We start from the raw sequence: 27,587 nt of genomic DNA, 5'->3' as shown, positions 1-27,587 counted from the left end.
ATATATAATATCGCATTTTGATTGTGACTTTTTATTTGGTTGATGTGAACGAAGTGATTTTGTGACGAGTGAAGGGGAAGATTTATCAGACTGACTGGGGAAGTTTCGCATTTCTCTTATTTAGCTGAAGAGACGCACTACCTTTCATAAATGGAGAGAGATGATATTGAACTAGCAAGATAGAATTCCTCAGCAACAGCCCTGTATACAGGGTGTATACGTGGACGAGGGAAAAAAAATCCCGGATTTCCCGGTTAAAAACATCTTTTCTGTGTTAAGTAACAGTATACTTTTCCTCGGAACTGTGAAACTTATCAATCCTTTCAATGGTTGTGGTTCTATACACCGGCATAGAATTTCCCGGCACTTTAGAAAACCCGTTTTCGAAAGATGTCTGATGTGCAGCAACATGTACACTGCATATTTTCGTATTACGGAAGTATGAATTCGAATTCCACCATACATCGCATGTTACTTTCCGAAAGATTGAAATCGAGACTGCGATGCGTTTGTGTAAGCCAGTCGTAGCTCATGTCAAGCGATCTCGCCAGCCGATAACAGCGGATATACAGAGCATAGGACACGTTATGTAGTCAGCCAATAGCAACATGACTAAGTAGCGCGAACACACAAATAGGAAAGGGTAATGGTTTAAATTAGTCTTCACAGAGTTGCTACAAGAAAAGAAAAGCTTTTACTTATAACATTGGACTCCAAGATTAATAAGCTGCAAGAGAAGCTAAGCTTTCACACATAATGTTTATCTATTTTGCGCGTGTTACACTTTTGCTACTTAAGTTTTATTTTCGCTTTTTCCCCCTCTCGTTCGTTTCTTTTATTGCTGCAGTATTATTCTACAGTAGCGAGATGCGTTAATATTCTTTAGAGTACTGGTTCATACCAGTCAACGTCACAAAAATTTAACTGATAACTAAAACGATGAAAAATTCCCGGAAGTCTAAAAAATTCCCGGGTTTTTCCCGGGTCGTATGCACCCTGTGTATAGTTTGTAGCTACCTATTTTGCATACTGCTGTACCCACCGTCTCAAAGGCAAAAGGTCCTTACGCAATCGGTGGGCAGCAACGAAACATTCGCTAATTCTGTGTACAGGAATAAATATGTCTACTCGATAGCAAGTTTTCTAGTCATTCTAAGTCTCAAAGAGGATGAAGTACAATTTTTTTTCACTAGAGTTCAGTTTGCACTTTTTTCCAATGTGTATGACCTACGTAAATGTAATAAAGATTCGCACGGATTTTGTGCGGGCAAGGGTTTCTTGAAAAACATTTTTTCCTTGAGTAATAATCTCTTCCTTGTCCTTACGAATTCACTCACATCCATAAGGAAATTGTACTGTACTAAAAAAAATAAAAAATGATGAGAATTCACTTCGTTTTCACTAAAGTGGAAATGCTGAACTGCAAACAGAATTATTCTAAATCAGACCCTCTAAGAAACCGGTATTTAGTACAGACAGCAATTTTTTTCTGTAAACAGGACGTTCTTGTCTTTTGGAAGTTTTATGGTGTTTATGTTCAGACTATAGAATTGTGACACTGTCATAGATCGTTTTAAATGCTAGGTGACACGAACATCCAGCTTAAGGCAACTGAATCCAAACCGAGTCTGTTACTCTTCAGCGACTTCACAGGGGATGTCACAATTTTCTATTCACGACGAGCTGGAATTCGATACGTCAACAATCGGTCTGTGCGCCATCATCTTTCTCCCAGTTGCCAGCAAGACTAAGGAAAACATTATTAATCCACCACAAGAATATTATGAAGATGCATGTTAGCTGTGGAGAGAAACTCGCCATGTTGAGAAAATTGGCGAACAGGCTGAACTTAAGGTGAGTGTACGGCCTGAGCAGATCGTCCAGGGGCTCGCTGCCCTGGCAGATCAGCACTTTCTGTGGAATTTGCTGCCTCGCTTCTCTTTCGCCTACTGAGCCACTGGATTTTGTTTGCACTCTTTTTCGAGCGCGTCTCGTTCTTTCTCGAGCATGCCTCATGCTTAAGTGTACCGCCGCTACAGTTTGTTGTCTGGGTTCCGTCAATCCAGTTCCCAATTCTCTTTCTTAAAATGCTGTAATGCGCGAGAGTAGACAGCTAACATCTTAGGAGTTACGTCAAAACTAAGTTATTTTGTATGAATCTATAGGACTTCCTCGGGTCTCCGTTTTATGCAGCCAATACTCTTCCATTTCATTCCTGACAGCGGAACAAATCCGTGAAAGGCTGCATGAAATTCCGGATCCGGTGGACTTTGCCAACGCCTACGAACCGTTAAATATAATCTATTGTGCTAATTTTCCTCGTTACTGTTCTTTGCGTATCAGCAACTGAGTAAATTTCCCTTTTTACATTACGACGGGGGAACAGTCGTTAACATACAACAGAACAAATTTTACGCATATACATGTATATAAAGTAAGTATCCTGAGTATTAGGAGACGTGTTGTCTTAGGTTCGCTATGGGACGGTTTTACGCTCTTAGCATTGCCGAAGGCGTACCATTACACAGAGGGACTTAAAGGGATACTAATAATGTCGAGCCTTAGCTACGTTCTTTTTGTCTGTTTATAGTAACATAGCTGCCCAAACTTTTGGTTGTTTTCCTTACCTTTAAACACGAGAGATTTAAGCAATTGTTGGGAATTTTTGTGTGTACGACAAACTGCAGGGAATAGTGTAATGTTTACTGACATAGCTTGCCACCGCAACGGAAGATGCAATTAATAAGACATCGCATGTTACTGCGGCTTATGCTTTATCATAACCCTAACGCTGTTGGACTGTACTGAGCAGAAAAACGAACTGTTCCTGCAAAGTGTGTGGTGTTGTGTTAGATGACTTGCCTGTCATTTCTATACAGTTTAACGTTTAAAAAGTGAAGAAATACCTCTTTGTCAGACTTTCATGCGGTTGTGAAAATGTCTTTCTTACATTTAAACTCTGCAAATCACCGTGAGGTGCGTGGCAGAGGGCACGTCCCACTGTACCAGTTATTAGGGTTCCTTCCCATTCCATCCATGTAGGGAGCGCAGAAGGAATTATTGTTTGAATGCCTCGTTCGTGCAATAATTATTTTAATTTTACCATTACGAGCCGTATGTGAGCGATACATAGGGAACTGTAGTATATTCTTTGACTCATCGTTTAAAGTCGGTTCTTTAAACTTTAAGATACTTTCTCGGGATAGTTTACTATACGCGCAAACTAAGTTGACACACGGTGCAGCGGACGATGAGAGCGCCCGTACAGGCGTTTCCCATTTACAGTCACCGCGCCAGTGGCAACTTAGTTTGCGTGGATAACAAGTATTTGAGTTCAGCTTCTTCAGTATCTCTGTGGCACTCTCTCTCTCTCAAGGACTAAACAAACCTGTGACCATTCGTTGTGCCTTTTTCAATATCCCCCATTAGCCCTATTTATGTGTCCCACACATTTTAGAGATATTCTAGGATGGATGGCACGAATGATTTTTAAGCCATCTCCTTTGGTTGCACTTCCCCAGAATTCGACCAAAAAACTAAGTATACCACCTCCTTTACCCACAACTGAGCCTATATGAGCATTCCACTTCCTATCTCTACAAAATGTTACACCCAGATATTTGTATGAGTTGGCCGGTTCCAATAATCGCTCACTGATATTAGAGTACACCAGGGTTTTTCGTTTTTTCAAGTGGGCAAGTTTGCGTTTCTGAGCATTTAAAGCAAGGTGTCAACCTTTACACCACTTTGAAATCTTATCAAGTTCTGACAATGTTGACGCAGCTTCTTTCAGATAGTACTTCAGTATAGGCAACTGCACCATCTTACCGTCCATCTGACAAAGAAAACTGAAATCGATGGTGAAAAACGCAAGCAGCCATAAATACTTTTAGAATGCGTCATTTCACTGCCACAACCGGTTTCGGTCGTTCGTGCCCATTTTCAGATGGCTATTATTGCATTAAATGTTGACAGCAGCAGCGTGTTGTCAGCTCCAGCACTGTACAAGAATATTTAGGGCCACTTTATATGTTGTTCTGATAGTGAAAACATGCTAATGTGCCTGTCTTTATTCAGATATAAGGTGAAACAATTGTAAACATACGTTCCAAAGGACGGGCCTTTGAATTTGGCCATCACGGTTTTCCAGGACAATATATAAGCTGCTGAAATTGTCTGTTCGCAATGTGTCCAGCTGATGGTTGTTCCAGGCACAACTTACTCGAATACAGTGTAATGCTACTCAATCCCATTGAAAGGTACAGCGAATGTAAATGAGATAATTAAGCCAACAGTGCAGAAAATTGCTTAATTGCCGTTCCCTCGAGTCCTTGGTCTCGGCAAAGATCTAATCTGCTCCGTTTCTAGCCGGGTGTGACAGCGGTAACTCGCCAGCTGTGCAGAGGCACGAGGCCTCTCGCGTGACATACCATCAAAATCTCCGTCTAAATTGCTAACTCATTTGCACACTGATTGTCTTAACTTCCACGGTAAGTCTAACACTGCAGCTAACAGTGCCCCCCCCCCCCCCCCGAAAAAAGGCGTGGAATAGTTTTAGGGAATTTACCGCCTTACCAAGATCAGAGCTGCAGGGTAAGGTCTACGAGATTCCTATTTGCGATGGTACTTCTTGTTACATATATTTGAAGGGGTACAATATTTCACTGCTAGTAGGTGGGGCAATCACCTTTATTCTCTAACGGTATGAGATAAAGCGAAAAGCGTGTTTGCTACTCTGAGCAACGTCTCTACTTCTACATACAGACTCCGCCAGCCACCGTACGGTGCGTAGCAGAGGGTACCCTTATCCCAAATCGACGTTTCCTTTTCTGTTCCACTCGCTGATAGAGCGAGGGTAATTTATGGTAACTGATCTTCGTGGTCCCTACGCGAAATGTACGTTGGCGCCAATAGGATCGTTCCGCAGTCAGCTTCAAATCCCGGTTCTCCAAATTTTCTCAGTGGTGTTCTTCGAAACTAATGTCTTCTTCCCTCCAGAGATTCCCACTTCAGCTTCTAAACATAGCACTTGCATGCTGATCGAACCTCCCGGTAATCCGGCATTTTCCTTTAAACTGAAATAGTGCAGATCCCACACACACGTGCAATACTCAAGAACTGGTCGCACCAGCGTGTTCTCTATGCGGTGTACTTTACAGGTAAACCACTCTTTCCTAAAATTCTCCCAATAAACCAAGTCGACCATACGCCTTCCCTACCACAATCCTCACATTACGTTCCATTTCATATTATTTTTCAACGTTACGGCCAGATATTTAAACGACATGACTGGTCAAGCAGGACACTACTAATGTTGTAACCGAACATCAAGGGGATTGTTTTCCCTACTCATCAGCATTAACTACACTGTTCTACATTAAGAGCCAGCTGCCATTCATCATACCACCTAGAAAATTTGTCTAGGTTATCTTGAATCAACGTACACCACAGAATCATCAGCTAACAATCTTAGATTGCTGCCCACCCCATCTGCCAGATCATTTATGTATATAGAAAATAGCAACGGTCCTATCACACTTCTTTGAGACACTTCTGATGTCGTTCCCTGAAATTTCAGCTGTATGTGGTGTCTGTGTCTGTGACCAGTAAAGAGTATCATGCACCGATGGCCATTCCCGCTTCCTGCTTCCCGCAGCACGGCGTTCGGCGTCTAGCACAAGAGATGTGGCATCAGTGGATGTCGTCCCTCCGACAAAACAGCTGGAGCCAGTGTTATTCTGTGCTCCCTTCACAGGGCACAACCGGGTCCTCCTCGGTGGTATCGCGAGGGGAATGATACAGGCCGCCGATGCGCGTACAACCTCTCTCCCAGCTGCATACCCGAGGGCTTTTATTCTCACATGTGTCGCAAGCAATGGAATATCAACCAAAAACAACGACGTACGCCGAAGGAAGAGTAGGTTATGATTAACAGGGCTGCCTTCTAACAAAACTTTTTATACATTTTTTTACCTGAAAATGTTTCGCCATAGCTATTGAGCTCTCCGTGTCCTTGCATTTACTTTCTCCTTAGACTACGTCAATTTATCTATAGTTACTGCAGCATATGACAAGACCGTCCCTGTTCACGATAACATCGACAGCTTAAAAATCCAGGAGGAATTCGTTGATGCGGTGTAGAATCTATACTATGGCCAATTTCATCAGCTACAGTTTGCCACGAAGAGGCAGTGCAATGAATTCCACTGTGACAACACTTCGAAGCACAGAAAGCCGCGCTATTTCTTGCCATACATAAACAATTTCCACGTGAATTGAAACACAATCGAAAGCGGGCATAGCCAACAAAACGAAACACGATGGTACTAACGAAATTACTGCGAAATAAGCGACCGTCGCTAGATAGTTTCTTAACTTGTCAACAGACTCATACAGGCCTATAATGATCAAAACAGAATATGTGCGACTGTTAAACCTAAAGATTTCTAACCCACAATGACTTTTGCAAATTCTAACGTTCCAGTAATACCAAACTATGCAACGAAAAGATAACCATCACAAATTCATTTCTATTTTTACTGCTATACGAAAACACGAAAAATAAGGGTTGCGCTACACAAGTGGCATACGGAAACTTCACATACTACAGGAATTACAAACTAGATTAGACGATCTACGAATAACTCAAAACAATAATATTACCCTCTACAATCGCGCATTGTTTACAACACATACTATTTACAGGACGCGTGGTCTGAGACTCGCATGCAACAAAATATCAGATCAAAACTTTTTTTAAAATTGTTCTACATGGTAATGTCAGTGAATTTAACTTCAACTATAAGCAGTTCAAAAATGCTTCATTATTTTTTGCTTCGTGCGGACTCTTCACAAAATGTAAACAATGGTTGTTGAGCATTGTTTCTCAGTATTAGCTACTACACACTAGATTTTCCCGTCAAGTATGACTGTAACCAGGTAAAATATAACAGCTTGGATGAAAATGCAAGAGCTCCAAATCTATTTAACCTTGTCAGTACTTCGACTTCCGTATGGCATCAAACACCGCTTCACTGGTGTCATTCAACTCTTCCCTTTAAGCTTACCAGCTACTAAGGAAGTTAAAAGTGTACAGTTTTCAGTGATAACTAAAGCAAAACTGAACTTCGTAACGATAGAACTTACAAACACTATAGTTGTAAGCGAAATGTTAAAAAGGTATAAATATTGTCCAGTGATGTGAAAGAGAAATGCAAGTGTTCTGGTACTTACCAACACTTTGGTGAATCTCCTCTCCAACTCATTCTGATCCGGCATAGGCTGTTTAGTACGTATACTTGATCTAACATTGTGGTTCCGCGCTGTTCCGCTCTCTGGAGCAGCTGAAGCATCATTTTTGGTACTGTGCGAACTACCCATGTTTGTTAACACCAACACACGGCATACGTTTGCGTCTTAAACAGAGCATTTACTGCTGGCGACGTTCACTTCACTGTCAACAGCAACAGGTTCCACCCGCCATCACAAAGTGCTGTTCGCTACGAGCTGTACGTCAACTTAATCAGACACAAACACTCCACAGAGCAAGCACCACCTCCTCTCCACTAGCATCTAACAGCAAGCCACTTCCAGCAGCCCCTGCGACTGGCGTTCTGCGCGACATCTGCTAGCACGGATACGAAGCTTTCCTGCTACCTTCAGGGCGACCAACACTGCTGACGGAAACGCCAGACTGAAGTTTTGAAACTTTTAACTTTCTGTATTGTCTATTTCACTTATTGTACTTACATATTAATTCTTTAGGAGTTGCAGGTCATCTGTCCGATAAATATCGATCGATTTCAACAAGAAGACTGCTGTAACGTAAAAGTGTTGCGTTTCAACGAATTTCATTTCGTTTATAGACTTCATCAACTATCGAAATCACTGCTATTGGTATTCATACTTTACACAATATGAATACTTTACACAAATCGTAGAGGGAGACCGAGAGATGAGTACACTAAGCAGATTCAGAAGGATGTGGGTTGCAGTAGGTACTAGGAGATGAAGCAGCTTGCACAGGATAGAGTAGCATGGAGAGCTGCATCAAACCAGTCTCAGGACTGAAGACAACAACAACAACAACTTTACACAAACAAATTAGGGCTGAAGTTCTCCTTGGACATAGTAAAAACATCACGTACGTTCTCTCTGTAACTGGTCAAGTAGTATGATCGTATTTTTTTTGGCGCTTGAGCATTTATTCTTTTATAGCCTTTGATTAGCCCATAGCAGATTTCCTGCCCGGTCCTATTGTTTCTATATGTTTCTGACATATCCGATACTATTGTACATTTTCCATAGATGAAAAAATAAATAATAAATGTCCCAACACAAAACGACTTCAGTTACCGGTACTTGACATTCTACAGAAGATTTGCGAGAAATGTCCCATTTTGTTGTAGGGTGCAGCAGGGATGATGTCCAAATAAAATATAAAAAATGTCCCGCCGTTCTGAAGTTTAAAAAGTCACATGACTCTGCATTTATTCTCCATTTTAGCCTCCTTTCATTTTATATGAGTGTCTTAACAGTGCATTATTCAGAGTACTGTTCTATGTGTGTCCGCAAGAAATTTATCCATATGAGGCCAACATTCTAAAACTGCCACGAGTTTGAGAACGTGTCGTACCTCAAAAGTGAATTTAACAGGAAGCAGACATAACGTACTGAATTCAAACGATTGATAGTTTCATCAGTATTTTTTGAAGGGTTGTTACATCGATACCTAAAATGTCAGCAAGCTTAATACTTAGTATATGCACTGTACATCGTTTTGTATTAATAATGTGAAAGTTTAAAGAAGTAGTAGCAAGTGGAGAGTTTAGAGGTAATCTCCAGTCCCCTATGTATAACATCCATAGGAACTGTGAAGGTTCAGACTAACTACATCAAGCAAAAAGGCGTTTAAGGCAACATTCTTCCCGCTGTCCATACGCGATTGGAATGGGGAGAAACCAATGAATGCTAAAGTACCTATTATCATGCTCTTCACAGTGGCTTTTAGAGTTGTAGAACATGTGTGTAGAGACACTTGAAAGATGTTCGTAGATCACATCTCTTTGACCTAACAGTCGGAAAGTATACGATTCAATCCAGCAGATCCAACGAGTTAGGGTATAGAGCTAGAAAATATTCACAAAAGAAGTTTTCTTCATATACAAATAATGTTAGGGAGGTTCCGATAGTTAAACTGCATGACAGAATCCTGTTGTCAATATCAAAAGTATCCAGCAAAAATGCCACTTTCCTCGAAGTGGAGAAGCAATTTATTTTTCCATGAAAAAGACAGACCTTTGTATCCTATTTCAAGTAATTTAATTGTAACCACCGACTGATAAAATTTTCTGTACTTTTGAACAACTTCTGTGATTCTGATAATGAAAATTACGATATACAGGGTGAGTCAGGAGGAAAGGTACATGCTTTGAGAGGTGATAGTATTAGTGATACTGCATAAAAAGCTTCATATGGATTTCGGAGATAGAACACATTTAATATTCACTATTATTTATTTTCTGTACTATCAAACATTGTCACTGTTTACAATGCACCACAATAGTGCAGAGCAATTTAAGACGAATAGTTTGATGCGAGACACTTGTGGTCCTTTAAGTAGGAAAATTGCCTCAAATTGCCCTACAAAAACTACAGAAGCTACAAGGCATTCGAGTCGAGCGTGTTTTCAACATTCTCGCTCCCTCTTCGCACAAACCATTAATTCTAGGGGGGAGAAATGAATAGGACCTTTCTTGTAGGTAATTGTGTACCGTGACTCGCTTTCACTTGAGGGTGCGGTTTTCGAGTTATTCAAGAAAAACGTACAAAAGTGATATTAAATATGTTCTATCTGGGAAACCATTCGGAATAGGGCATACGTCCGTATGAAGTTTTTTGTTCAGAATCACGAATACTATCACCCCTCTTGGAATGTACCTTTCCTCCTGACTCACACTTTATAGAAAGGTTCTGATTGCCAGTGAGTGTATATCCCTTTCAAATCGCCTGGCTACAATTGTGTACATATACTTCTAGTGTGTCTTAGCTGAAACAGAAGTACTTTTTTCACAATGGAAACCTGAGGTACACATTTATAAATGTTCAGCCTTTTCATCTCGCGCAGGTGCCGCTAACTGTTGGACACCGCTATAATAATATCAGCAAGTCATTGAAGCAGTGCGCACAACTCGTGACCATTAGAATACACAGAATGTGGTTGCTTCGCTATGTTCCACTATATAATTTAATATTTTTATAGTATTTTGCTTAGTAATTATTGAATGATCATTTTACAATTTATTACAACGGAGGTTATTTCGAAATTAGTTATTTTAGTCCAAAAACGAAGCCAAGTGTACAAGTATGTTTTGAAAAGGGTACATATTTTTATACAAATCTAGCATCTAAAATTATTAAAAAACTCACCTATGAACAATACAACACAAATAAAAATGTTCCTTTCTACAGAAAAAAATCAGTTACACCCGCCCGACTTCAAGAACTTTTATTTCGACCACCTTCTTCAAGTTTTAGCTTTGATTTATTTATTTATTCGACAGTTATTATTAGCAGCCAGGCGGTTACACCGCAACTGTCTTACTTAAATTAAATTAAATGTTTTTTTGAAACATACATTTTTTTGGTTGTTTGTGCAAAGCGTAATCTGGGCCAGGGCTTGACGAGATGAATATAAAAAAACCTCCATAAGCAACCTCAAATTGGCCTGTATAACGGGCCATATGACTGAAAGGAGGTGGCTATTGCCTCCCCAGGTACATACTTTATTGTGCGGTCGGGCTAATTGGACTGGTGCACTCGTAAGTCTGCGAGTGGAACTTGGGCTGTGTTGCAGCCCATGGAGTTCGAGAAGGCCATCATTCCTGCAATGGATATCGTTACGACAGTTAAAGTACATAGTTTTTTGGTATGTTAAGCGCAGAAAAATGTATTTTCATTTCGATTGATACACTTGCTTGATAATGAAACACAAATGAACACCTAAGGTATATCAAGATTGTTCTTTAGAATTTACTACTATTACTCTGCGATTGTTAAACTGAACGTGGTCTCGGCAAGTGGCTACAAGTCGTCTGTGACCATAAACATATTTTTACTACAGTTGTAATTAAGCTGACCAAGAAGAGGAGGGGGCGTGCTTGATGAAATAGAGGATCGATGATGGAGAAATATTCTGCCTGCTGCCGTGTTTATGTTGTGCTTGGAATGGGCACCGGAATCAGCGTGCCAATGTGTTGGTGTCGTCCTTTTCTGCAGTTCGATAAGAAATGTACAAGAAAAGGACAGAGGACAGAGCTGTTGTAGTTTTCTTCAGTCCAAAGATTGATTTGATGTAGCCCTCCATGTTACTCTATCATGTGCAAGTCTCTTCCTCTCCGAGTAACTACTGCAACCTGCATCCCTCTGAATCTGCTTACCGTATTCATCTCTTGCTCTCCCTCTATGATTTTTAACCCCCACGCTTCCCTCCGCTACTAAATTGGTGATCCCTTGATGTCTCAGAATATGTTCTACCAATCGATCCCTTCTTTTAGTCAGGTTATACCACAAATTTCTCTTCTCCCATTTGTATTCAGTAGCTCCTCATTAGTTTCGTGATCTATTCATCTAATCATCGGCATTCTCCGGTAGCAGTAAATTTCAAAAGCTTCTATTGTTGTCTAAACTGTTTATCATCCATGTTTCACTTCCATACATGGCCACACTCCATACAAATACTTTCAGAAAGGACTTCCTGACACCTAAATCTATACTCGATCTTGACAAATGTCTTTTTCAGAGACGATTTTCTTGCCATTGCCAGTCTACATTTTATACTTTCCCCACTTCCACTGTCATCAGTTATTTTACTTCCCAAATAGCAGAACTCATCTACTTCTTTAAGTGCCTCTTTTCCTAATCGAATACCTGATTTAATTCGACTACATTCCGTTATCCTCGTTTTGCTTTTGATGATGTTTAACATATATCCTCCTTTCAAGACTGTGTCCATTCCCTTCACTCCTCTTCAAATTGCTTTGCTGTCTCTGACAGAATTACAATGTCATCAGCACAACTCAAAGTTTTTTATTCTTCTCCCTGGACTTAATTCCTATCCCAATTTTTACTTTGTTCCCTTTACTGCTTACTCAGTATAGAGATTGAATAACACCGAGGATACGTGACAACCCTGTCTCACTCCCTTCTCAACCACTGCTTCCTTTATGTGACCCTCTACTCTTATAACTGCCACCTGATTTATGTACAAATTGTAAATAGCCTTTCGCTTCTTGTGTTTTATCCCTGCCACCTTTAGAATTTGAAAGAGAATATTCCCGTCAACATAATCAAAAGCTTCCTCTGAGTCTACAAATGCTGTAAACTTAAGTTTGTCTCTTATTAACCTACCTTCTATGAGGAGTCGTAACGGCAGTATTGCCTCACGTGACCTACATTTCTCCGGAATTCAAACTGATTTTCACCTAAGTCGGCTTCTACCAGGTTTTCCATTCTTCTGTAAACGATTCGTGTTAGTATTTTGCAGCTGTGACTTATTAAACTGATGGTTCGGTTATTTTCACATATGCCAGTACATGCTTCATTTGGAATTGGGATTATTATAATCTTCTTGAAGTTTAAGGGTATTTAGCCTGACTCATAAATCTTTCTATCCAGATGGAAGAGTTTTGTCGTGGCTGGCGCTCCCAAGACTATCAGTAGCTCTAACGGAATGTTATCTACTCCCGGGGCCTTGTTTCGACATAAGTCTTTCAGTGCTTTGTCAAATTCTTCACGCAGTATCACCTCTCCCTTCTCATCTTCCTCTATGTCCTCTTCTATTTCCATAACATTGCCCTCACCCTTCTATAGACCCTCTTTATACTCCGTCCACCTTTCTTCTTTCCCTTCTTCCCTTAGGACTGGTTTTCCATCTGAGCTCTTGATATTCATACAGATGGTTCTCTTTTCTCCGAAGGCCTCTTTAATTTTTCTGTAGGCAGCATCTATCTCACCCCTTGTGATATATGCCTTTACGTCCTTACATTTGTTCCATAGCCATTCTGCTTAGCCTTTTTGCACTTCCTGTCGATCTCATTTTTTAGATGTTTCTAGTCCCGTTCACCTGATTCATTTGCTACATTGTTGTATATCCTCGTTTCATCGATTAAATTCAATATCTCTTGTGTTATCCAAGGATTTCTACTAGCTATTAAATTCAATATCTCTTGTGTTATCCAAGGATTTCTACTAGCTATTAAATTCAATATCTCTTGTGTTATCCAAGGATTTCTACTAGTTATCGTCTTTTTACCTACTTGATCCTCTGCTGCCTTCACTATTTCATCTCTCAAAACTACCTGTTCTTCTTCTTCTGTATTCCTTTCTCCTCTTCTTGTCTGTCGTTCCCTAACGCTCCCTCTGACACCCCCTACGACCTCTGGTTCTTTCAGTCTATCCAGGTCCCATCTCCTTAAATTCCTGCCTGCTTGCAGTTTCTTTAGTTTTAATCTGTAGTTCAGAACTAATAAATTGTGGTCAGAGTGCACATCTGTCCCTGGAAATGTCCTACACTTTAAAATCTGGTTCCTACAACTCCGTCTAACCGTTATATAATCAATATGAAACCATCCGTTGTTTCCAGGTCTCTTCCATGTATACAGCTTTCTCTCATGAGAGAACCATGAGAGAACAGAGTAGGGACTGTAACTTGGCAATGTCTCGTAAATATCTGTACCCGCAGTGATTGCAGGATAGCGTCGAAACTTACGTACCGCCAAGGAAAACGCGTAATTTTCAGCCATAAGTCTGACAACTAATCAAACCCATGTTACTATTCTCGCGCCAGGAGTCTTAAATTTTTACAGATCAGTTTAAATCAAATTTCTATCAATTTCAGTTGAGGAGCTCGAAATGCTCAGATTTTGAGGAACGTATGCAAAATACTGTACGCAGTGTTCAGATGGATGTGCTGGTGGCAAAATGTTCAGTTAATTGAGGCATTCAAACGAGTCCTAATTTTTCTGAATGCTTAACGACCTGCGGACGAGGTGTAAATTTACCAGTGTCATTAGTGGTGGTCTTCATGTATTGCTGCCGCACATTCTCGAACTACTTGTTTCTCGTAGCCGTGGTGTGGCTCGTAAGGATGTAAAGCCGGGCGCATCTCTTGGGCCCAAGTCATGCCTGCTTCATTTGCATACTGTTGGAATTCGAACAGTTCGAATAAAATATCAACATATTCGTACTCACTGGATATGCATACAATGCTTATTTCATGCCAGTATGGGTGGCAGACCAAACCTTATTTGATTTTGCTTTCGAATCTGTCTAGAGTACGGCAGAGTAAGGATACATTGTACGGCATCAGCCATGTCTGCTTCATTTGCATAGTCTTGGAATTCGACCAGTTGGAGTAAAATGTCAACATACACACTCGATATGTATGCAATGTTTATTTCACGGCAGTATCCGTGGCAGACCAAGCCTCGTTTGTTTTTGCGTTCGATTGTCCTTTGTGTACGGCAGAGTAAGGATACATTCTACAATCTAAGCGAACATGGCTCTGAGCACTATGGGACTTAACATCTATGGTCATCAGTCCCCCAGAACTTAGAACTACTTAAACCTAACTAACCTAAGGACAGCACACAGCACCCAGCCATCACGAGGCAGAGAAAATCCCTGATCCCGCCGGGAATCGAACCCGGGCGTGGGAAGCGAGAACGCTACCGCACGACCACGAGATGCGGGCAAGCGAACATGATTTCAAACACAGCACCGATGATACCTGTCACTCTGTAGCACGAACAACTTTACGTACTGAATAAAAAGATCTCACGTTTCCACCCACGTCAAGTGATTAAAATTGCACGAGCTTTCGACTATGCACTCCTTGGCAGTTGTCAAATGGTATCACTACCAGCAGTGGGCTCCTGGTTTGCACTTATATGTGTTATAATAGTAGTGGTAGTTTCGGGCTAGGCATAACATCATTGGTGATAATGCGTCTTCACGGATCCCTTTGAAACATTCCCGTCTCCTCTGTATCACTTTCGTTAATGATAACCATCCCTTTTACAATAAACTATGAAACCTTTCCTTACGATTTCTATCTCTTGCTTAATAATAACAAATGAAATCTCCCCTTTGAAATTTATTCTCTTTCTCAATCTTCGCATACAAATTTAATTGCTGCTTTTTAAAAGTGTTTTTTGGATTTTTTCGACGAAACATAGAATGTGTCGTTGTCGTGGCCCTCAGTCGTTATCTGCAGTAACCCAAAACTGTTCCTTACCTTTTTTACTGTTACTAGATCGCCATCTGACTGCTACATCGAACTGCGACATGAATATACTTACTCTGTTTTACTATACTCTATTAACTGCTGGTGGGCTGTCATAATATGTGGCTGTATTTATTACCAAAGCTGACGTTATTCTTTAATAGCAAAGCTGACGTTATTCTTTAATTAATTTGACTGAAGTTACGTAATTCATAGTTGCACTTTTTCTTGACAACAATAAAATTTTTGCAAAGTTTTATGTTGATGGTTTTTGTGATGGATTATAATCAGTAATGCAACATTGCTAGCAAAAATTAATTATATTCTGAAAACGCTTCAAATATTTACTGTTGGTAATGAAATGATTTTACAAACGTCCAAATGGGACTTACTTTTTACAATAATCTTACAACTAGCATTGCGCAAACATACCTTCAGTAGTCTTGAGTTTCGCAAAGAAAATAATTCAATAATATTAGTTCCTCTTATGATAATAGTTAGTTGATGTCTCTGTACATCCGTTTATAATCTCTTGTAAATCATAGCTGGTGGCTGGCAGGCACACTACTCCTCTCAACCTCTCGCTTCAGACCTGCTACCGACTCGCTTCACATCTCGCTTACTACTGACTTCCTACGAACGCTAAAGTGCGGTCTCTCCTGCCAACAATGCTTTCTGGTGCAGACAATCCCTGCTACCATTACAAAATGTATCAATGCGCGGTCTTTCCCGCTCTTTTCTTAAAATATATGTATACGCGGTCTCTCCCGCCCTTTCTAAAATTATATCAATTTGAGGTCTCTCTTGTCAACAATACTTTTGTACAGACATTCCCTGCTACCACGATTATTTACTACATGACAAATATTAATTATTCCTACTTAATCCTATTAATAAAATATAAACATCTTTCATAAATTGTGATTTGACGATAGACAATAGAAATATACACGTCTGACACCTTTAGTGAAAGTAAGTTATTGACTCCAGTTTTGAAATACGTTACACATTCACTAGAGATAGTGCACCATTACTAATAAAGGCATATCTTGACTGCCAAGAGATAAGGAACGTCAACCATGGTTGCAATAACAAAGCATAATCATAATTCGAAAGTCCTTTTTTATGAGCTGGAATTTGAAAACATAGTCATATTATATAAAATTCATGTACTGCAGCAAGGACGTGCACCATGGCATTTAGAAATGCACAATACATTTTTCTTTTTGTAAAAGCATCTCAGAGTCTGACATTTGTGCTGGCAATTGCATTTGAAGAATCCATTGACGCTTCCTGACGACTGAGACGTCGCAACTGTTCTCAGGGCAACAGTTTTCTCTGCCGGAACTTATTTTAAGAGGGCACCACTGAATTGAGATCTGAAACAAAATGTGTCGCAGTCGTAGTCGCAGCCTCGTATCGTATCGTTAGGTTACCAGACAGATTCCACATTCCCGTATTTCCGGAACGCGTTTGACACAATGTCGTACTGCAGACACTTCAAAAGGTTCAAAAGGTTTTCAGAAGTGAGAACGACTCAAAGACGTTTTGAAAAATGGAACCAGTATGTTGTCCTGGACGACGAGTATTCATCAGAGACAAGGACACCGTCAAGAGTGCCCCATGACAGACAGGACGGCTCTTGTTCTCTGTACACATAAACGATTTCACCGACAGAGGGAGTAGCAATCTCAGGCTGTTTGCTGATGACGCTGTAGTGTACGGGAAAGTACCGTCGTTGGATGATTGTAGAATTATATAGGGTGACTTTGATAGAATTTCTATTGATATGATAAATGGTAGGTTGCTCTAAATGTGGTAAAATATAAGTTAATGCAAATGAGTAGAAAACCAATTCCGTAATGTTCGAAGCAATATTAGTGGTGAGCTGCTTGAGAAAATCAAGTCGATTAAAAGTCTGCTCGTAACACTGCAAAGCGGCATGAACGAGCATGTAAGGTCGTTTATAGGGAAACCGAAAGTTCGATTTCGGTTTATTGAGAGAATTCTATGAAAGTATGTCTCATCTGTAAAGGAAATAGATTTGTTACTGGTGGATTCGAACAACTCTGGAGAAATAGAGAAATACTGCCTGAACTCAAATTGGAATTCCTGGACAGTAGAAGGCATTCTTCTCGCGAAACACTATCGAGAAAGTTTAGCAAACCGCCATTTGCGACACACTGCAGAACAATCCTACTGTCATCAACATTCAACTTATGTATGGACTGCGAAGACATGAGAAATCAGGGCTCGTGTAGAAGCATAGAAACGTTTGTTTTTCTCTTTCTCCGTTTGCGAGTGGAACAGAAAAGTGACTTACTATGTAACACACCCGATATATTCCGAATGGTCACAAAAACCGATACAGTCATCCATTCGTCTTACAAAATTACCCAAGGGTAATCCCGACACATGTCCAAGAAATCGAATTATACTCACACCCATTCTAAGTGCACAGATTTCCAACACGGGGTCCAACCAACACAGCAGTCCAATTAATATCGGTACGGTTGACGCGAACTCAGCTGCAATTTACATTTGTTTTCTATTTATACCATTCTCTCTCATTTTCATCCTTAATAGAAAATACACCTTCTCGACAATTAGTATAATACCGCTCTTTGCTGAGGGTCTGCGTGCGCCGGGAGCAAGACACTTACCGCTGCCTCGACCACTACCATTGACTTCTTTCCCGGTAGTTTGACAACTGAGCAAAAACATCACCGACAAAATGCTCTTGGAGCTTCGGTATTGATAGCCGATATTTTTACACATTCATTACCTGTGTGAGTCACAATTAATAAAAATAAATAAAGGGTCATGGATCCCTTACAACTAGCAGTGGCACAATGTACCCTCAGTCAGGCACAGTACGGTACCTTGTGGATTATGTATGCACGAGGGGCGTTTGAAAAGTCGCTGCAAAAATAAAAAAAAAAACTACTTACGTGTTTGGGGTAAGCCTTTTTTATTTTTCGACATAGTCTCCTTTTAAATTTGTACACTTCCTCCGGACAATAGGGGGAATGTAAAACGAGTTGGAATCCTATTAACATTAATTTTGCGACCACAACTGCTGAGGTGAGTGTTGGTGCATTGCCGTGATGGAAAAGGACTTTTTGCGGTCCAATCGCCGGCGTTTTTCTTGCAGCTCGGTTTTCAAACGGTCAAATAACGATGAATAATATGCACCTGTAATAGTTTTACCCTTTTCCAGATAGTCGATGAGGATTATCGCTTGCGAATCCCAAAAGACAGTCGCCACAACCTTTCTGGCCGAAGGAATGGTCTTCGCCTTTTTTGGTGCAGATTCTCCCTTGGTAACCCATTGTTTAGATTGTCCTTTGGTCTCAGGAGTATAGTAATGTATCCATGTTTCATCCACAGTGGCGAAACAACGCTTGAAGTCCTGTGGATTCTTCTTGAACAGCTGCAGACCATCCTCGCAACACGATTCCGTTTTTGGTCAAGCGTGAGCAATCGCGGAACCCATCTTGCTGGTAGCTTTCTCATGTCGTTTATGCAAAATATTATGTACCCGTTCATCGAGATGCCCACAGCACTAGCAATCTCAGGCACCTTAACTCTTCTGTCATCCATCACCATATCATGGTTTTTATCAATGATTTCTGAAGTCGTAACCTCCACAGGGCGTCCAGAACGTTCATCATCACTTTTGCCCATATGGCCACTCCGAAAGTTTTGAAACTACTTATAAATTGTTCCGATCCAAGCCGTAATGTATATCAAGCTTCTCTTTAGTCTCCTGAGGCGTTTTTCTTTTCATAAAGTAATGTTTAATCACCACACGAAATTCTTTTTCGTCCATTTTTTGACTATCACTCTACTTCTTCGATTCACACGAATGTCAAACACAAAGAAATAGAACAATATGGCTGAAACTTGGTGTGCGTCCTTTCCAAAGAACTAACTAAACATGACCTCGATACGCGGCGGTGGTGCCATCTCTCGGATTTTGCACGGACTTTTCAAACGCCCCTCGTAGATGTAGATTTACGTGTAGATGCATGGATGTGGAAGTAATACCTGATGAGGTGTTGTGGTCGGATACACACTATCTGCTCACCAATATCAGGACGCCTGCTAGTGGATATTAATATTGGATGTGTCCCCTCTTCGCCTTTATGACAGCTTGAACTAAGCTGGGGACACTTTTAATGACGTGTTTCAATGTCTGAGGAGAAATGGCAGACCATTCTTCCTCAAGACTCGGAACCAGAGAATGTAGTGATGATACATAATGAGTTCTGGAGCGAATTCGACGTTGTAACTCATCCCAAAGGGGTTCCATTGGGTTGAGGTAAGGACTGTGAGCAGGGCAGTCCGTCCCAAGAACGTTATTGTCCACAAACCATTGTCTCATTGATGAGACTGTATGACAGGTCAGCACTGTTGTGCTGATTCAAACAATCACCGTCTTGGAATGCAGTACACGATGCTGTAAAATGTGTTCGTGTCCTTCTGCATTTAGTATTTTCTTAAGCTTTATGAAGAACCACACCTTAATTGGGGAAAACACCACCTACCGTAATACGCCTCTTCCACACTTCGCGTAGCTTTAGAAAGTTTGAAATGCCCCCAATCGATTGTTAATAAGGTGGCATCTAATGGCTAGTTCACATTGGAAGTCACTTAGCTGTCATGATCGATACAGTCTGCTTTTACTTCTCCTCTACTGAGAATACAGTTTCTTCTTGTTTTCTTTTTGTTCCCTCTGCAGAGGGGGACGGGCGTGCTGCTTGAGGGCTTGCAGTACCCTTTTCAACCTTTCGTTGTACAAGTACAATTTATTTCTTTATTTATTCACATTTCATACTCAATTACTGTTACTCTTTTTTGACAACAAAAGAATTTCTGAACTTCGTATTGAAAAATAATACATTTATAAAATTACAATTACAATTAGTAACAATTATAAAATCAATAATAAAGGTAAATGTAATGGTTGATAAATAAATTAAAGAAATTTAATTTTTCAATCCTTATATAATTAAAACTGAAAGCACTATTTAATGTATGATATACAAAATATATGGAAATTTATACAAAGTGTATGCTGTTGATAAGCATAAATTTTTGAGGTTAAATCATTTAATAAAGTTAAGGTTTTAGGGTTTGAAGTGTTTTGTGTGTTTTCGTCTGAGCCTGTGGCACTGCAGTGGTTTTGTGCGTGTTGGTGTTAGTGATATTCATTAAGACTACTACTTAACCTACTTCTGACAGAGTACTAAGACTAACGAGTATGTCGAGTGCATGAGACTGGGGAATAGTTGTGCAAATTAAAGACTAACTTCATATATAATAGCAGTAATAAATACTCGCCTTTTATGCTGTTGGGTACGCCTCTCATAACATCTACTATTCCATTCAGAATTACATAGGGGTGTCTTGGAGCGTTTGATCATGGTTGCACTGATAATGGTTAAGGTTTTGAGAAACACGATTTGGATAAAGTATTCGTTGGGAGTATTATGGACGCGTTGTTGTCTAACGGAATTGTTCCTTTCGTAGCCAGTTCCAGCTCCGGCTCTGAACAGGGGGAATGAGACTTTCTGTACGGTGTACGATATATGGGAAGCTTTGAACTGTGTGATAGGGTTCGAAGAAGGTCTTCTTTAAAATGAAATAATAGGCTTTGTTTCGGGACAGGGTAGGCATAAATGTGGGTTTGTTTGGTGAAAGGGAACGGATGTTGTAGAACAAGATGTATTGCTGTCGCTCCATGATGGGTGTTTGGGAGTGGTTTGTATGGGTGAGGAGGAGATAAGCTTTATGACATGAACGTCCAGGATGTTGAAGACGGAGTTGTGGCAGTTGCGGGCTTGTATGTTTAGGTGGAATACGGTAAAAGCAGCGAGGGAGATTTCTCGGAAAGCGTGGCGTATCTAAATTGGTGAATGTTTTGGGATCTTGTAGCTTAAGCACTGGAATGAGTTGCTGAGATGAATGCGGTTATCAAAGGGACGGATTGCCACAATTCTGGTTTGGCAGATGAATGGCCGTATTGTGTTTGGCGGAATAGGTGGGAAGGACGTCGTTATAGATGGGAAGGGAAGCGAGGCTAAGGTATTATTTACGAAAATTACAGGCTTTACAGAGCGGGCAGATGGACAGGTTTTTACGATCAGCTGTGACAGGATCATTGTAATGGAGACATTTTGGCAACTGTAGGACTTGTAATGCGATTTAGAAGGTTCAGTTTTGCGGTGGCAGTGGTGTAGAAGGACTCCCCCGTTGATTAAATCGTTTATTTTGGAGGTAGATTCGATAAACATATGGAGAAGGTAAATGAGACAGAAGTCACTGTTGATGCTGAGGACTCTCGAATGTTAAACTCTGATTCCATCTCCTTATCTGTGATCTCGGGTTCGACCTGCATGATCACAGTGGCAAGAAGTTGGTATTGCAGCTAAGGTGGCATTGAGACCAAAGGCAATGCGAGGGACTTTGAGAAAGAGGTCTGCGTAGAAGTTGGGGTTCTGGCATTTAATAAGCATTCGAGATATGATTTGGTTAATGGGAAGGGTATCTTCAAAAGTGCCCCAGGGAAGTGTGATGCGACCACTCCTGTTCTTTATGCACACAAGCGACTTGACGGATTACGTGAGCAGCAGTCTGCATCTGTTTGCTGACGAAGCTGTAGTGTACGGGGAAGTGTCGTCGTTGAGTGACTTTACGATGATGTAGGATGACTTTGACAGAATTTCTGTTTGGTGTGACGAATGGAAACTTGCTCTAAACGAAGAAAAATTTAAGCTAATGCAGATAAGTAGGAAAAACAAACCTGTAATATTCGAATGCAGTATTAGAGGTGTGCTGATTGACATAGTCGCGTCTATTAAACATCTAGGTGTAACGTTGCAAAGCGATATGAAGTGAAACGAGTTTTAGGAAGCTATAGCTCATCTACAAATGAGGCATCGTATAGAGCATTTATAAGTCTGTGCGAATGTTTGGGATCGCCAGCAGGTCGGTTTAAAGGAAAACATCGAAGCAATTCAGAAGCTTGCCGGTAGGTGCAGTCAACACGCAAGCATTTCAGAGTTGCTTCGTGAACTGAAATAAGAATCCCTGAAGGGAAGACGATGTTCTTTTAGGAGTACTATTAGGAAAATTTACAGAACCGGCATTTGCGGCTGACTGCAGAATGATTTTATTGCCACCAACGTACATTTTTCCAAAGGATCACGAAGACATGAGAAATTAGAGCTCGTACTGAGTCGAGTAGACAGTCGTTTTTCTCATTTTTTTCCATTTACGAATGGAACAGGTAAGGGAATGACTGATAGTGGTGCAAGGTGTCCGCCGCAAAGCACCGTATGGTGGGTGACAGGGCACATATGTTGACTGAGGTGTGTAATGTATGGGGGTAGCGTCTACGGTTGATAATCAAAATGTTCTCCGTCCTACGTTCGAAGCCTGACTTTGCTTAAATTTTGAATAAAAACCATCATCAATGGCGGCCGAAGACCTCCGGCACAAGAAGCAACCCTCGTTCTGCCAACTGCCTTGTTAAAGTGGGTGGAAGAGGTTCTCTTGAGATGGAAAACTATCCCTAAAGGCGGAGAATCAGCAGTGATCAACGGCACGAGGATGCAGAAGACAATTCAAACAGCTGCATTCAAGACATATGGCCTGTAATTGAAAAAGTGTCACGATGATGTCTCCTTTGGCAGGAATGTCCAGATTAGTCCCTCAGTCGGCTCTCCCAGAGGGGACTGCCGACGTGGAGATAACGATGACAAAAAGATGGAATAAACAATGACAGATTAACAATCTACAAATCGGAACTTGGACAGTTCGAAGTTTGAACGTAATAGGGAATCTCAAAACATCTGAAAAGGGAAATGCAAAGGCTCAATCTAGATGCAGTGAGGACAGTTCGAAGTTTGAACGTAATAGGGAAGCTAAAAACATCTGAAAAGGGAAATGCAAAGGCTCAATCTAGATGTAGTGAGGCTTACTGAAGTGAAAAGAAGAAACGAATTTCTGGTCAGGCGTATATAGTGTAACATCAACAGCAACAGAAACTGGAATAACTGGAGTAGAATGCTTTATGAATAGCAAAGCAGCGCAAAGAGATATATACTGTGAACAGTTAAGTGATAGGATTGTTCTCATCAAATTCCACAACTTACCAATTCCGACAACGATTGTTGACAAATCGCAAAAGTTTACGAGAATACTGAACGCGTAATTCAGTATGTAAAGGAAGTTGAAAATCAAATAATCATGGAGAAATGGAATGCACTTATAGGAGAAGGAATAGAAGGAAGTGTTGCCGGTGAATATGGGCTTGGTAACAGGAATGAGAGAGGAGAAAGACTAATTGAGTTCTGCAATAAATTTCAGCTAGTAACAGCGAATACTCTGTTCAATAATCACAAACTGAGGAGGTATACTTGGAAAAGAATTGGAGACACGGGAAAAGTCCTGCTGAATTGCATCACTGCCTTACAGAAGTTTCAAAATCAGATATTGAATTGTAAAGCGTAACCAGGAGCAGATACATAAACAGATCACAATTTATTAATGATGAAGAGTAGACCGAAGTGTAAGAGAATCGTCCGAAAGAATCAGTGTGGAAGGAAGTGGGATACCGAAGTAGTGAGTAATGATTAGAGGCGATTGAAGTTTGCCAAGGATGTGTATGCTACGATAAAGGATACTACAGTAGGCAGAGTGGACATCTCTGTAAAGGCTAATCACAGACGTTGGTCAGACAAACATAGATACAAGGAAGGCAACGGCGAAGAAACCTTGTTTAACAGAAGAAATACTACAGCTGATCGATGAAAGAAGGAAGTACAGTCAGGAATATAAAACTCTTAAGTACAAGGAAGCCAAGGCGAAATGGCTGCAGTAAAGATGTGAAGAAATCGAAAAAGAAATGGTGGTCAGAAGGACTGACTCGACATACAGATAAATCAGAACAGTATTTGAAGAGATTAAAAGCAAGTGTGCTAACATAAAGAGTGCAACGGAGATTCCGTTGTTAAACGCGGAGGAGAGAGCGGATAGGTGGAAAGGGTACACTGAAGGTGTCTGTGGAGGAAAGGACTTGTCTGATGACGTAGCGGAGGATCAAATCGGAGTCGATATGGAAGATATTTCTGTCAGAGACGGCAAAGGACTTGGAAGAGCAGTTGAACAGAATGGACAGTGTCTTGAAAGGAGGATATAAGATGAACATCAACAAAAGCCAAACGAGGATAATGGAATGTAGTCAAATTAAATCGGGTGATGCTGAGGGAATTAGATTAGGAAATGAGACACTTAAAGTAGTAAAGGAGTTTTGCTATTTAGGAAGTAAAATAACTGATGATGGTCGAAGTAGAGAGGATATGACATGTAGACTGGCAATGGCAAGGAAAGCGTTTCTGAAGAAGAGAAATTCGTTAACATCGAATATAGATTTATGTATCAGGAAGTCGTTTCTGAAAGTATTTGTTTGGAGTGTAGCCACGTATGGAAGTGAAACATGGACGATAACTAGTTTGGACAAGAAGAGAACAGAAGCTTTCGAAATGTGGAGCTACAGAAGAATGCTGAAGATAAGGTGGATAGATCACGTAACTAATGAGGAGGTATTGAATAGGATTGGGGAGAAGAGAAGTTTATGGCACAACTTGACTAGAAGAAGGGATCGGTTGGTAGGACATATTTTGAGGCATCAAAGGATCACAAATTTAGCATTAGAGGGCAGCGTGGAGGGTAAAAATCGTAGAAGGAGACCAAGAGATGAATACACTAAGCAGATTCAGAAGGATGTAGGTTGCAGTAGGTACTGGGAGATGAAGAAGCTTGCACAGGATAGAGTAGCATGGAGAGCTGCATCAAACCAGTCTCAGGACTGAAGACAACAACACAACAACATGGAAGATATAGGGGATTCAGTATCAGACTCCGAATTTAAAAGAGCTCTGGAAAACATGAGATCAAATAAGACAGAAGAGATAGATAACATTCCATTGGCATTGCAAAAATCATTGGGGTAGTTGGCAACAAAACGACTGTTTGAGTTAGAGTGTAAAATCGACAAGACTGGCGGCGTGCCATCAGACTTTCGGAAAGTAATCATCCACACAATTCCAAAATAGCGAGCGCAGAAAAGCGCGTGAAATAACACACAATGAGCTGAACAGTTCATGCCTCTTAGCTGCTGAGAATAATAAACATAAGAATGGAAAAGAAAATTGAAGGCATTTTAGATGACGATCAGTTTGTCAATAGGAACGCTAAAGGCACGGAGATGCAGTTCTGACGAAGTACCTGTTAATGGAAGCAAGACTGAAAAAAAATCAAGCCACGCTCGTAGGATGTGTCGACCTATAAAAAGCATTCGACAATGTAAAATAGTGCAAAATCTTCGACTTTTGAGAATAACTGGAATAAGCTGTAGAGAAAGACGAGTAATATACGGTATGTACAAGAACCAAAAGCGAACAATTAAACCGGAAGCCGAGAACGAAGTGCACGGATTACAAAAGGTGTAAGACAGAGATGCAATCTTTCGCTCCTACTGCTCAATCGCTACATCGAAACGTTGAATATAATATTCGATGTGAAAGGATATCTATGATAAGATTCTCTGATGACATTGCTATCCTCAGTGAAGGTGAAGGAGAATTACAGAATCTGTTGACTGGAATGAACAGTCTAATGAGTACGGAATATGGGATGAGAATAAACCGGAAAAAGATAAAAGTAATCAGAAGTAGCAGAAATGATAATAGCGAGAAACTTAATATCGAAATAAGTCATCAGGGAGTAGACGAAGTTAAGGTATTCTGATCCCTTAGAAGCAAAAAAACATGTAACGGACGAAGAAAATAGGACATAAAACGCAGACTACGACAGGTAAAGAGGGCATTCTCGGCGAGGAGAAGACTAGTAGTATTAAACGTAGGCCTTAATCTGAGCAAGAAATGTCTGAGACTAATATTATTGAGTACAGTATTGTATGGTAGTGAATAGCGGACGGTCTGAAAACCGGAACAGAAGGGAATCGAACAGTTTGACATGTGGTGCTAAGGAAGAATGTCGAAAATTTGGTTGACTGATAAGTTAGGAATCAGGTGGTTGTCTGCAGAAACGGCGGAGGAAGGAACATATGGAAGACACTGTCAAGAAGAAGGGTCAGGGTGATAATATATGTATTAAGACATCAGGGAGGAATCGCTGTGGTACTAGAGAGAGGTGTAGAGGCTAAGAACTGTGGGGGAATACAGAGACTGGGGGATATCCAACAAATAATTGAGGCCGTAGGATACCAGTGCTTTATAGCGGTTGATGACGTCCAGTAATGAGTGTTATAAAAGCCGCCAAAGCGGTGGAAGATGACGGCGACGGCGGTCTACGGTGGAGCTGTCGGCGATGAACAGGCGGCCTTTAATATCACGTTGGCTGACGGTCGTCACGGGATGCTAGTAGGAGTCGCTGTGGAACACACGACTTTACAGGCGAGGAAACACGGGTGTAAGCAGCAGGGGTATGTGACGACAAACAGGCAGTGGCGAGAAGCAGCAGTGGCGGGACGAAAAGGCACAAAGGCGACGAAACAGCGGCGATGGAAGATGAAACGACGGCGACAACACGAAGAAAACTGTTGTGCCCGCGAGTCGCGTTGTGGTAACTCCACTTGAAGTTAGCCTTCCCTCTAGCAACCCAAGTAGCACGGGTCAGCCTAAAAGGCAGGCGGAGCGAGTCTGCTAGCAATTCGGAAATTACGTTGCACGTCACCAGTCACGTAGAACAAATAGTTCGCTGTTTCATGCCACTGCGCAAACCAGAATACAGGCTGCACAATGCGGTTTAACAAGAGCTGTAGTTCTAGTTGCAGTTCCATCGCAGCTCACACGCCGAGAAACATCGACCTGTTTGCTGAATGAACAAAAGTTTTGGACATAGGCTTTTGTAACTATTTCAATCGTAATATTTATGCCTATGCGATATTGTCTTTAAGGTGCGTAGCCCCTGTTTAAACTGACAGGACAGCTGACTGGTTTTAACAATCGTTTGGCTGGTCGATTGTTTTTTTCGGTCAAGTTTTTTTTCTTTTTCCAGTCGAATGGAACAATGGACTGAAACTTGACTCGGCGGCCACGTCAGCTGTTGAGTGTTTTCACTTACTCACCGGGTATGAGTGCTTTCACACAGTCCGAGACAATCGACTGAAACACGTCTCAGACAGTTCCATCAGTTATATGCATGGTTTTACTCAGTCTCCAGGTTTGAGTGATTTCACTTACATACTTTCTCAGTCTTTGCGGTTAGATTT

The 27,587-nt window shown here is 40.9% G+C and overlaps 1 protein-coding gene across 13 annotated transcripts in view; it reads right to left on the bottom strand.

The window, feature by feature from the left end:
* The window catches only part of LOC126354835 (formin-like protein), a 406,363-nt gene extending 398,668 nt beyond the window's left edge, over window positions 1-7,695 (bottom strand). For 4 of the 13 annotated variants that reach the window (XM_050004796.1, XM_050004787.1, XM_050004792.1 and 1 more), the window contains exon 1: window positions 7,234-7,587. In XM_050004796.1, coding sequence (XP_049860753.1) covers window positions 7,234-7,380 — 147 coding nt within the window. In that variant the 5' untranslated portion in view covers window positions 7,381-7,587. Of the gene's footprint in view, window positions 1-7,233 lie in introns of all 13 variants that reach the window. The other 9 variants (XM_050004788.1, XM_050004797.1, XM_050004795.1 and 6 more) reach the window with 5 other exon arrangements.
* Between the last annotated feature and the right edge of the window lie 19,892 nt (window positions 7,696-27,587).

Source organism: Schistocerca gregaria, chromosome 3 (genome assembly GCF_023897955.1).
Source record: "Schistocerca gregaria isolate iqSchGreg1 chromosome 3, iqSchGreg1.2, whole genome shotgun sequence".
In the NCBI taxonomy this organism is placed as follows: domain Eukaryota; kingdom Metazoa; phylum Arthropoda; class Insecta; order Orthoptera; family Acrididae; genus Schistocerca; species Schistocerca gregaria.
This window is presented reverse-complemented; position numbering and strand designations above follow the sequence as displayed.